Source organism: Acipenser ruthenus, chromosome 38, assembly GCF_902713425.1.
Source record: "Acipenser ruthenus chromosome 38, fAciRut3.2 maternal haplotype, whole genome shotgun sequence".
In the NCBI taxonomy this organism is placed as follows: Eukaryota; Metazoa; Chordata; class Actinopteri; order Acipenseriformes; family Acipenseridae; genus Acipenser; species Acipenser ruthenus.
In genome coordinates this window covers 1153744-1166715 of record NC_081226.1, presented here as the reverse complement: position 1 = coordinate 1166715, position 12972 = coordinate 1153744, and the positions used below count along the sequence as shown (strand labels likewise).

Sequence of the window (12972 nt, the reverse complement as noted above, 5' to 3'; positions counted from 1 at the left end):
CACAGTGTTCTCTTTACAGCAGCAGACAAATTGTTTTTTTTTTGGTTCATAGTCCTTCCCTGAAAATATGAGGCAATTTGACATTTCTTCATTAGGGGAAGTCATTGAGCAAAGGAAGTTTGAAATGCAAAAATAACTAGAGTAAAGAACACTCTTACCATTTAATAGATAAGCCTGGTCATTAACTCAGTTTTTGCTACAGTTTATGTTTCACTATGATGAAGCTGGTGCAACAGCAAATGTCAAAGTGAATACAATCATTGTAATGTAAACTGGCAAAAAATAGAATAAAACAAACAAGATGCCTCTGCAATGTTCCTTTGTATTTTTACTTCAAATAAAAGCCCAAAATGTTGAAAACAAGCATGTTCTATAGAAACACCTGCTTCTCTAACGCCTGACTTAATTATGATGACTATGGTTCGTCCATAGCTTTAAACATGCATTCATAACCCATACCATGCTCAAACACATTTCTCAAAAACATAACGCACAAAGAAGACATGTTCACGGCTTCAAATGCAGTCAAACCCACTTTATATCACTGCCGTTAATGTCTACCTGTGTGTGGAAATATCCGGACAGACTAGAAAGGGTGTCAACGAAGCCAGGCTCCTGATAATATCACTCCGCAATATGCTTAAAAACACGGGACACAGCAAATGTAACCTACAGTCACGGGTCTCCTGGAAACTTTGCATGGGATTCTAATCAAAGCCAAAGAGAGAGAGACGAGCGGATTGGCCAGCCGTTCCGATTTATCATCTCCATATTTTAGCTGGTGCTCCTGGTACCTTCTCTTTTGGGTAACTTCTCTCTGTAAGTTCATTCCGGTGATGTATGACAGCGTCTCACCTCTGCGTAGTCAGATTCTTCTGTCGAGACACTCTTAGCTGCTGTGTTCTCCCTGTTCTTGGCAGGGCAGCCTTTCATCTCAGCGTATTCATTTTCCTCTATGGGGGGATCCGTGACTTCCCTCTCACTTCCTGCTGTCCCAGGACGCTTCACCTCAGAATATTCCGTGCTGTACTGTGAGGCGTGTTTAGTGCCGCTCTCCTGGTTGCCAGGTTTCAGTTTGGAGTAATCGATGGAGGCGTAGTGAAGGTTTTCTTCCTGGCATCCCTGTTGGTGATCTTCAGTGGCTGCTGGTCTGTTAGTGTAGATTGCGTTCTCCTCCTCATCTTGAGGGGAGCTCTGCAAAACACAATTGAACTTGCCTTGTGAGTTCATAGATTCATAGGGAGAAATAGGTAAATTTATATATGGATGTATAGGGTAACGCTTTACATTAAGTGTCTCTAAGTAAATACATGTGTGCTTACGCATAATTACACTGTTATTAGGCAAGGCTGCAATGCACTTAATGTGTATATTTCTTGGCATTATATTCATCCTAATCCTAACCCTATCCCTATCCCTATCCCGATACAATTGTGTACTTACATTTTGGATAATACACTTTTAACTGGATCAGTTATAAATATGTTGTCACAGAGTGAGGTGTCCCCCTCCACATTATTAATGTATTTTACTGCAGTTTGGGATAGGGGCAAGATTCCCTATCCCTGCTTGAGAATTCAGGCTCCATTATGCTTCTCCATGACCTTCATCAGATAAATGACTAATTCGGGTACATTCTGTACATACCAAGTCAAGCCCGTTGACCTCTGTTAGCTCTGCAGTGTCTTCCCTTTTGGGTCTGGAGGTTGACTTCGATTTCATTAACCTGGAGAGAAAACAAACAAAACAAGAAGCATTGTTATCTGAAAAACTTTGTTAGAAATTATCTGATCACTGGAGCCAGTCCAAATCTCAGGATAACGGAATTCCTCGGAAATCCCAGAATTTGCAAGCTCCGCTGGAATTCACAGTCTTCCACAGATTCATTATATTCTGCAGCTACATCATCCTCATAATCATCATAAACAGACTGCTAAAGAGACCTGAAATATATAACTTAGTTGTTTTGGTCTAGCTTTGTTAAATTAACAGATGTTTGGTCTTCTCCAAAAGTAGTTATGAAAACGTGGTCCATAAGAAGTTTCATGTAATGTTTTTGTTTGACAGTTTCTAAAAATTTTACTGACAAAAATGCTTGCTATATTAAATTGGAAGTGCTTAACCCATGTATTGTTTGATATGATTGTATTTGCTTGATTTACATGTTTAGAAGTTAACTTACTTTTTTACACATTTGGAAAAGCCAAACCCCAGCAGTAATACTGCAGCACAAGCAAACCCCCCGTAGAGAGCGGACAGGAAATGGATCTGCTTTTCTGCACCTGTGAAAAAAACAACTTGACAATAAGCATGGCAGCTCATGGAAGAAAATAAATGTCGTGATCACGGGACCCGAGAATATCTCACCTGCTGTGCACTGCCATTGCATACACACAACAGTAAGCACATGTTATAGTCTGGGCTGTATTTATTTCATGGCATTTCACAGTCTAAAACACAGGGATTTCAAGATATTTCACGATTAAAGCATTAACATTACTTCCATTTATCATGAAATATCTGGAGAATGGATTTCCAGGGAACAATGCAGGACAGTTAATGTAGGACATTGAGAATGTTTCAAAGCACATTTAGAATGTTTCAAAGCACATTTAGAATGTTTCAAAGGAAATTTAGAATGTTTCAAAGCACATTTAGAATGTTTCTTGCCTTCCTTCTTTTCATTCAGAATGCTTCTTACCTTCCTTCTGTTCATGGAACACATGGAACTGGAAGCTTGCAGTGCCAATGCGGTTTTTACTCAGACACTGTATAGCCTCATTTTTAGCCAACGGCTCCAGCAGGATGAGTGTGCTTCTCATTGTGTGGTCTTCTAACTTTGAGTTACTGATGCTCCCTCTATCGGTGTTGTTTTCCAGTTTATTTCCAGCAATCCTCCATTCAGTGATCGGTGATGGACTCCCACGGCTCACACAAATGCAGGTAATGCTTTCGGTATCATCTTTTGAGCAACTGGATTCATGTGAAATCTGTGGCATGCCTGCAAATAGCAACACACAGATATGACGTATAGGCATCTAATGCACAGATGTCTTTTCATTTTAGCTATACTGCAGGGTATCTTGGGTATGGATGGCTAATATTAAAATGTGTTCTTTTTATCTTGTATACGTCAACTAATAAACATACCCGATGAAATTAAAGATACAAATGTATCTTTAACTGTCCTGTTGAAATGTATTTTTGTTTACGATTGTGAGTCGCCCTGGATAAAGGCGTCTGCTAAGAAATAAATAATAATAATAATAATAATAATAATAATAATAATAATAATAATAATAATAATACATACAACATGCTACATTCAGCTGCACGGCTGTCGAGTTCTCTGCCCCATGCTCATTCCTTGCTTCACAGTAGTACAGTCCACTGTCACTCGGGTTAATGTCAGTAAAAGTGAGATCCTGTTCAACACTTTTCTCTGTGATATTATCTCCCTTCACTTCAAACCAGGTGTAGCGGCTCACTGCTGGGTTTGCATTGCTGCTGCAGCTCAGTGTCACGTGATCTCCTTCATGTATTTCACCAGAAGGGTTTATTAACACCGATGTATTCTTTGGTGGATCTGAAAGAGAAACAGTTCATGTTCGCAAACAACTTTAAAGGAGCAGTCCTTTTACATTTGTAAAGGTAACATTGCGGTTTATAGTGCTTTTACTGTGATTACCATACTATTTACAGCACTGATTTCTAATGCTATTGCTTTTACCATGCTTTACTATGCTGTTAATGCTTTTGCCATGGTATACCACAGTAAATTTGTATAAGGGTTATTTTTCTGATCATCCTTTTCTTCTACCTTGTCTGTTTATCAACATGTACAATGTTTTGGTCAGATATAACATCAAATAAAACAACAAAAGGCGTATAAATACTGCACAAGGGCTTGCTGTGATTTCTCACGAACGTCTGCAAGTTTGAGGTTTTAGGGATGGAGATGACAAAGTCAAATTCACAATCATCTTTGCATGCTGATATAATGATATGTGTACAGTTTTACAATGTGCTAATCTGATAGTTAAGTGTTTTTCATTTACACTGTGAGGTATGCTGTATAATGCCATTTAATTTTAAAATATGTTCTTGTTATCTTGTATTTCTTAACTAATTACCATACCCAATGAAATTAAAGATACATACATGCTACATTCAGCTGCACGGCTGTCGAGTTCTCTGCCCCATGCTCATTCCTTGCTTCACAGTAGTACAGTCCACTGTCACTCGGGTTAATGTCAGTAAAAGTGAGATCCTGTTCAGCACTTTTCTCTGTGATATTATCTCCCTTCACTTTAAACCAGGTGTAGCGGCTCACTGCTGGGTTTGCATTGCTGCTGCAGCTCAGTGTCACATGATCTCCTTCATCTATTTCACCAGAAGGGTTTATTAACACCGATGTATTCTTTGGTGAATCTGAAAGAGAAAACAGTTCATGTTCGCAAACAACTTTAAAGATTACTACAGTAAAAGCAATAATTTTACAGTGCTAAAAGTAATAGTGCAGTTTACAATGCTTATACTGTGATTATAATGTATAAAATCTATTTATGGTATAAGATTAAAGCAATCTATATATATATATATATATATTAAAGATATTATTTGCAGATTTTATTTGCAGATATTATTTAGATTTGGAAGTTTATTATTCATTATTAAAGAATTGCCTTACAGAGAACATGAAGAGTCGAGACTTTTCCAGCGCTTTTAGTTTCAGACCCCACTGGGTACTGCGCAGTGCATGTGATGTCCTTGTTGTGGTGCAGATGTGAGGCAGTGAATGTCAGAACAGAAGATACAGCCTTGGTCCCATCCTGCTGCTCAACCTGCTCTATCTCCACACTCCCGTTCAGAGTGTCGCTCCACACCAGGGCTGGAGGTTCTCTTGGGCACGGGGCTGGAGCAGTGCAGGTTAAACTCGTGGGAGCTCCCTCCTTCACTGCACTCGATGGGCTGATCGCTGGTCTGTCCGGAGAGTCTAGGGAACAAAGGAAACGTTTCACTCCCTGTCAGAGGAATACAGACCCAGGTGAAAACCCCTCACTTGTAAATAGTGTTTATTTTTGTGATTTATTTTGCCTTATCTTATTTTGTAGTGGTATTTGTTCTCTTTCACCCACAGTATGCAAGTGCTTAATTGTATCAGAAAAGGGCGAGGGGGTTAGGGTTATATCATGCAAAAGGATTTACACATTAAGTACATTGTAACTATGCATAATCACATTATAATTATGTGTAAGTATTTAGAGAATCTCAATGGAAAGCATTACCCAAAATACTTACAGATTATGACTATTTAGTCAGTAATACAAAAAAAAATGTTTCAATTCTAGAATCTGAATAAACACTTGGAAAAAGCTGTTGGGTTATCTGAGATACAGAGGGTTGCTTTTGCAAAATTGAAACCCTCAACCCGAAATATACTGTATATGTGTCTTTAATAGCCCCCCATAAATCCTGACCTTCATGGAACTCAAATGTATAGCCCTGTGAAGTGCTGGTCAATATGAAAATGTATTGAGAACCACCTGGTACTTACCTGCAACTTCAAGCAAAACACTCCGATAAAAAGTGAATTTAGGAGGTTCTGCTCTGAAGAAATAACTTTTTGAATCACTTTTTTTTAAATGATTTATTATTGTGGTGCAATTCTTGTTAGTCACTTTACCAAGTAGCTCTGCTTTCAGGGTATTCTCGCTATAATGTCTACTGGAGTCAAATACAATATCTCTGAAATTATGAGAAGTCATCCAAATTCCTCTGGCCGGTTCCACCATATCGTTCTCATATCTCTTTGGAATTGTGAATGTACATGGAATCAGCACACAGGAGCCTCTCAAGGCTTTAATACGCTGAGGCATGAAGGCTTCAAATGTATTGCAAATTATACCTAGAAAAGAGAAAACTGATTTTTTTAGCAATACTGTACAGTCACTTACATAATAAGATATTACAGTTTTGAGTGACATATTTTATTTAATCATTTTATTTTTCCTAGTTTTTAAGCAATACTAACAGCATTACTCTTCTATTTACTTTAAACCCCTGTCATTTTGGATGGATAGCATTGTGTTGTATCTAACTGTATTGTGAATGGAACATGCATTGGGATTCCAAATCATGTTAGCAATCATCAAACATCACAAAGGCTCTCATTTACAGTATGCCACAGCTGTGCCCCTCGCTAGTATAATAAACCTTCACTGTTATATTCTTGTACATGGGATGCACCCTGCAGATATCACTTCAAAAGACAGATAATTGCTATAAATCCTATAATGTACAGGATAACATTGTATCAATATATTTGATTTTTTTAATACATACCTTGAAAAAGGCAGGAAATCAGAAGCAACTTTTCCGTAGCAATCATGTTCTTGTGTGTCTTTAGAGAACCAAACTGGAAATCTGTAAAAGCACAAGTCTAGTCAGGAATCTACAGTAAAACTACATCGTAACCAATGTGTGATCTTTCATTGGTCAAAAACATATCTTTAAAGTAAACATGCTTTCAATCAAACATCACATTTAAAGAATATTATTGAACATACCTCTCTACTTGAACTGAACAGACTGTCCTTCACTGATGTCCGTTTCACACTGTTGGTCAAACTCCCTATTTCTAAAACTGAAAAGCAGAAGCAGCAGTATTTCCGATTTCAACACAAAATAGCATCAGCCACAGAAGCTTTTTTTACCTATTTATGAGCTACTGAAAAATCAAACTAAAACCGTTCTGCAAACACCAGATCGATATTTAGGGATCTCTAGGATCAATCATATCATCGCAATATGGGGTTCCATTTGTTTAAAGGCACTTAAGCATGTGACTAATAATTAACAAATAATATCAGGATGATTTATATATATATATATATATATATATATATATATATATATATATATATATATGCACTATTAACATACAATTATTAATGTGTTAGTGAGGTAGTTGTTATCCGTTAAGATTAAACTAAAGCATGTCTCAAATATTAACCCATTAAATGCAAAATAAATTTTTTCTTTGACAAACTCACAAGCTGTGTTCATGTCATTTGATCCATTACACTTAGACAAATTTGACTGATTTAGCCACATTCAGCTTTTGTTTTGATAACAGAAAGGCCAGTTTACTTTTTGGTGTGTACATAGTAGGGACAAAATATCCCTGAATAAAGAAAATGTCAATATTTAAGATTTTTTTTACAGTGTAAAATTAATTTAAATGCAACTTCACCTGAAATATATATATATATATTTATTTTTTTTGGAGGGGGGGGGGGGGGGGGGGTGGTAAACTCTCCAGGTGATAAGGACTTATGAGAGCCAGTAATCACACCAGTAAAAATGCTCACTGCTCCAGTATTTCCATGTGTAAATGTCTGCTCCAACACCAAGATGAGAAAGAAGTTTCATTATTTATTTGAAATGAAAACTGAGAAAGACATCACCCCTCAAGAAATATAAAATACATTGGAATATATTGTAAAATATGTGTTAAAAAGTGCAGTGTATTGTAGATGACTTATCTACCGTATTGAACACCTTACTGATGATACAATATATGTAGCAGGTCATGATTGCTAAATATATTCAAATACATTCATCAATATATTATTCAAAAACATAAGCTTTCTTTTTGGTTTTACAATATTGTGAAATAAAAAATAATAAAAAATACTGTGTGAAATACATTTTGACTGGAGATGCACATTTTTATATCTGTGCTTTAAAACAGAATTGCATTATTTTGCCATAAATGAAGCTCCAGTTCAATAAAGCATCTTAAAGCTAAGCAAACAGTGAAGGACTAAAGAGTAGCATTACTGTTCACAAAATGAAGGCAGTACATTTTAACAGCCACCAGCATTATCAATTAGAGCAAAGATTTCCATCCTGGTTACTTCTTGCATATTTCTTCATAGTCTGAGGAAACAGCTGATGTGTTCAGTGCAGTATAAGTGCCCTCAGCGTCTTCCTTTGAGTTCTGACCGGCCTGAATTCAAAAACCCAACAACATACAACACAGTTAAAACTTCAAGTTCAGTGTCAAAGCATCTGTCCTTATTCATTGTCGTTGCTCCTTTCAATGTGTAACATGCAGCAGCAGAAGCAGACAGTGTAGTGGAACAATACTTTAGTGTAGGGCTACCATATGACAGGAAGGTTCAGGCTTATCAACACCCACCCCAATGCATTCTGGTAAGTGTAGTTCTACTGTGAAAGGTACCTGAGACAGGTAAAGTGTACCAGAATGCATTGGGGTGTAAGTTGAAAGGCCTGAACTGTTCCAAACTGTCCTAGTGCAAATGGAGTCATATGGTAACCCTACTTTAGTGGATTCCTGATAAATAATCACCTACAAATACACAGCTATAGATAATTATACAAAACAGACAATACATGAAGGATTCATGTTAGATAACATAAAGTATCCCTTAATGGGCATACTGTACAGAGTTTGAATGTTTGTTATTCATAAAATGATTCATGTCTAATATTGAGGGGTTCCCAGTATATTCTCTACTATCATGTTACTCTGTGTTACTCACGTTTGAGAGCTGGATTGCCCCAAAGTGGTTATTTTCTCTGCCACGATGCTCAGCCTATAGAAACAATCCAACCCAAGATTTCAAAACCATTTCAACACCATTTTATTTGCAATCTATTTGTTTTTATTTGAGTTTAATCACTAAAATACAGCTATGGGCAAAAGTTTTGCAGCGCCCAATAGAATGATCTAATTTTGCTTCATGAAGTCGAATGAAACCTGCTGAATAATGTTACGTTAACATATTGAACTACATACCGCTTTGCAGTTTGCCATATACTCAACGGAAAACTGACAAAAATGTGACATTTCAAAATCTAACATAAAATACTACTGTACTACTATTATGGCTTCCAGTGGAGTTTTTGCAATATCATTTTGTAGTTTATTTGATTACATGATGTTAAATAAAAGATCTAAATTATGTTCATGTAGTTTTTTTTTATTTTAATGATGTCTCAATCCTAAAATTCTAGGTGATGCTAAACTTTTGGCCATAGCTGTAATTGGCAAGTAACTGTGCTGTAAGCTTTACAATACTACAGAATCACTGGCTGTTCCTCATCACAAAATGTAATGCAAATATTACTTAAGAGTCTATAAAGGGGTTCACAGTATAGAGACAGCTGCTGTCCTAGTATTTTAACAGTTCATATATTCTAATAGAACATAGAACCAGTTCCACAGTATTAAGCAAGACTGAGCAAATGAAAAAAATCCAGACTTACCTTTCTCTTTCTTTACACACACATGAAATGAAAAATGAAAATATATGTTAACAGTACACTGACAACTACATATGTGAAGTAACAACCACACATACTTTATGTTTAGCGTTCAAAGACATACCTTTTCATTATGAATACAACAACCAAAATGGTGGCTAACATCTGAACAGCCGCTGTTCCCATGACAACATAAATACATGGAGTTGCAGGAGCTGAAAGGACAGAAAGGTTTAACGCAACAAACATGTGTAGCTTTTTCAAACATACACGTAACTAAACAGGAAATAGCAAACTGAGGTTCTAGGATTGACCAATTTCATCCAGGGGCTGATTGAGATTCAAGTTCAGTTTCTCTGTTTTTAGTCCAGGATTCAGTAAACCAGTCTATAAACTGGAACCTCTTTCTCGCAGTGTGGATTGTGGTGCAATGTATGGCAATTGAGATCGTGACTGTGGAAAAGGTAAAATACATGCAGTAAGATTAAACTCCTTCTGGGGGATGAATTTAGCGAGGTACGGGTTTTCAAACTCCTCTTCAATCCATTCTTGGATAAAGCCACCCTTGAGCTCTTGCATTGTCCTGAGTTTTACAGGACAGGTTGCTATTGCCCTCTATAGCATGCTCCAAGCATGCTCAATGGGGTTCAGGTCAGGAGAGCTCGCTGGCTGGCCAAACCATTCTCTTGATTGCTTCCTTTTCAAGATAAGCAGTGATGATCTTTCCTCGATGTTCGCAGGTTTTCTCATCAACCAAAAAATTGGCCTGACTGCACCAGCATAATGTCTCACTGTCGGATGGAGTGTCTCATCTCGGTGCTCTCTGCACCAGGAACAATATGCTATCCTGATAATTAAGCGTTTTTCATTAATACTTTGAGGATATTCTGTATAATGCAATTTAATCTTAAAATATATTCTTCTTCTCTTGTATACCTCAAGTAATAACCATACCAAATGAAATTAAAGATACATACATGCTACATTCAGCTGCACGGCTGTCGAGTTCTCTGCCCCATGCTCATTCCTTGCTTCACAGTAGTACAGTCCACTGTCACTCGGGTTAATGTCAGTAAAAGTGAGATTCTGTTCAGCACTTTTCTCGTTGATATTATCTCCCTTCACTTCAAACCAGGTGTAGCGGCTCACTGCTGGGTTTGCATTGCTGCTACAGCTCAGTGTCACATGATCTCCTTCATGTATTTCACCAGAAGGGTTTATTATCACCAATGTGTTCTTCGGTGAATCTGAAAGAGAAAACAGTTTGTTAGCCAACAACTTTAAAGATTACTACAGTAAAAGCAATCATTTTACAGTGCTAAAAGTAATAGTGTAGTTTACAATGCTTATACTGTGATTATAATGTATAAAATCTATTTATGGTATAAGATTAAAGCAATATATATATTAAAGATATTATTTGCAGATTTTATTTGCAGATATTATTTAGATTTGGAAGTTTATTATTCATTATTAAGGAATTGCCTTACAGAGAACATGAAGAGTCGAGACTTCTTCAGCACTTTTAGTTTCAGACTCCACTGGATACTGCGCAGTGCATGTGATGTCCTTGTTGTGGTGCAGATGTGAGGCAGTGAACGTCAGAACAGAAGATACAGCCTTGGTCCCATCCTGCTGCTCAACCTGCTCTATCTCCACACTCCCGTTCAGAGTGTCGCTCCACACCAGGGCTGGAGGATCTCTTGGGCACGGGGCTGGGGCAGTGCAGGCTAAACTCGTGGGAGCTCCCTCCTTCACTGCACTCGATGGGTTGATCACAGGTCTGTCCGGAGAGTCTAGGGAACAAAGGAAACGTTTCACTACCTGTCAGAGGAATACAGAACGGGGTGGAAACCCCTCACTTGTAAATAGTGTTTATTTTTGTGATTTATTTTGCCTTATCTTATTTTGTAGTGGTATTTGTTCTCTTTCACCCACAGTATGCAAGTGCTTAATTGTATCAGACAAGGGTGAGGGGGTTAGGGTTATATCATGCAAAAGGATTTACACATTAAGTACATTGTAACTATGCATAATCACATTATAATTATGTGTAAGTATTTAGAGAATCTCAATGGAAAGCATTACCCAAAATACTTACAGATTATGACTATTTAGTCAGTAATACAAAAAAAAATGTTTCAATTCTAGAATCTGAATAAACACTTGGAAAAAGCTGTTGGGTTATCTGAGATACAGAGGGTTGCTTTTGCAAAATTGAAACCCTCAACCCGAAATATACTGTATATGTGTCTGTAATAGCCCCCCATAAATCCTGACCTTCATGGAACTCAAATATATAGCCCTGTGAAGTGCTGGTCAATATGAAAATGTATTGAGAACCACCTGGTACTTACCTGCAACTTCAAGCAAAACACTCCGATAAAAGGTGAATTTAGGAGGTTCTGCTCTGAAGAAATAACTTTTTGTATCACTTTTTTTTAAATGATGTATTATTGTGGTGCAATTCTTGTTAGTCACTTTACCAAGTAGCTCTGCTTTCAGGGTATTCTCGCTATAATGTCTACTGGAGTCAAATACAATATCTCTGAAATTATAAGAAGTCATCCAAATTCCTCTGGCCGGTTCCACCATATCGGTCTCATAACTCTTTGGAATTGTGAATGTACATGGAATCAGCACACAGGAGCCGCTCAAGGCTTTAATACGCTGAGGCATGAAGACTTTAAATTCATTGCAAATTATACCTAGAAAAGAGAAAACTGATTTTTTTAGCAATACTGTACAGTCACTTACATAATAAGATATTACAGTTTTGAGTGACATATTTTATTTAATCATTTTATTTTTCCTAGTTTTTAAGCAATACTAACAGCATTACTATTCTATTTACATTAAACCCCAGTCATTTTGCATGGCTAGCATTGTGTTGTATCTAACTGTATTGTGAATGGGACATGCATTGAGATTCCAAATCATGTTAGCAATCATCAAACATCACAAAGGCTCTCATTTACAGTATGCCACAGCTGTGCCCCTCGCTAGTATAATAAACCTTCACTGTTATATTCTTGTACATGGGATGCACCCTGCAGATACCACTTCAAAAGACAAATAATTGCTATAAAACCTATAATGTATATATATATATATATATATATATATATATATATATATATATAATATTTAAAATGGTTAATAAATACCTTGAAAAAGGCAGGAAATCAGAAGCAACTTTTCCGTAGCAATCATGTTCTTGTGTTTCTTTAGAGAACCAAACTTTAAATCTGTGAAAGCACAAGACTAGTCAGGAATCTACAGTTAAACTACATCGTAACCAATGTGTGATCTTTCTTTGGTCAAAAACATATCTTTAAAGTAAACATGCTTTCAATCAAACATCACATTTAAAGAATATTCTTGAACATACCTCTCTAGTTGAACTGAACAGACTGTCCTTCACTGATGGCTGTTTCACACTGTTGGTCAAACTCCCTATTTCTAAAACTGAAAAGCAGAAGCAGCAGTATTTCCGATTTCAACACAAAATAGCATCAGCCACAGAAGCATTTTTTACCTATTTATGAGCTACTGAAAAATCAAACTAAAACCGTTCTGCAAACACCAGATCGATATTTAGGGATCTCTAGGATCAATCATATCATCGCAATATGGGGTTCCATTTGTTTAAAGGCACTTAAGCATGTGACTAATAAT

General features: G+C 36.9%; 1 protein-coding gene across 1 annotated transcript; it reads right to left on the bottom strand.

Moving 5' to 3' along the window:
* Positions 1–147: 147 nt before the first annotated feature.
* On the bottom strand, positions 148–12918 carry LOC131706892 (sialic acid-binding Ig-like lectin 10). Its single transcript, XM_059008829.1, has 17 exons — positions 12686–12918; positions 12462–12542; positions 11652–12002; positions 10785–11090; positions 10272–10541; positions 9419–9509; positions 9270–9307; positions 6570–6646; positions 6346–6442; positions 5558–5908; positions 4691–4996; positions 4162–4431; positions 3314–3586; positions 2702–3001; positions 2183–2282; positions 1648–1726; positions 148–1194 (listed from the first exon to the last, which is right to left on the bottom strand). The coding sequence occupies exons 2-17, from the start codon at positions 12505–12507 to the stop codon at positions 826–828; spliced, it is 3324 nt and encodes a 1107-aa protein (XP_058864812.1). The 5' UTR covers positions 12508–12542; positions 12686–12918; the 3' UTR covers positions 148–825.
* Positions 12919–12972: the final 54 nt, after the last annotated feature.

Excerpts from the sequence above, each read along its gene's own strand:
- LOC131706892 (XM_059008829.1), bottom strand. The coding sequence starts at position 12,507 with ATGATTGCTACGGAAAAGTTGCTTCTGATTTCCTGCCTTTTTCAAG. Across the intron at positions 6,647-9,269 it reads GGATTTTTTTCATTTGCTCA|TTTTAGAAATAGGGAGTTTG; the intron begins GTCTTGCTTAAT and ends TCTGCTTTTCAG. Across the intron at positions 1,195-1,647 it reads AGGTCAACGGGCTTGACTTG|AGCTCCCCTCAAGATGAGGA; the intron begins GTATGTACAGAA and ends TGTGTTTTGCAG.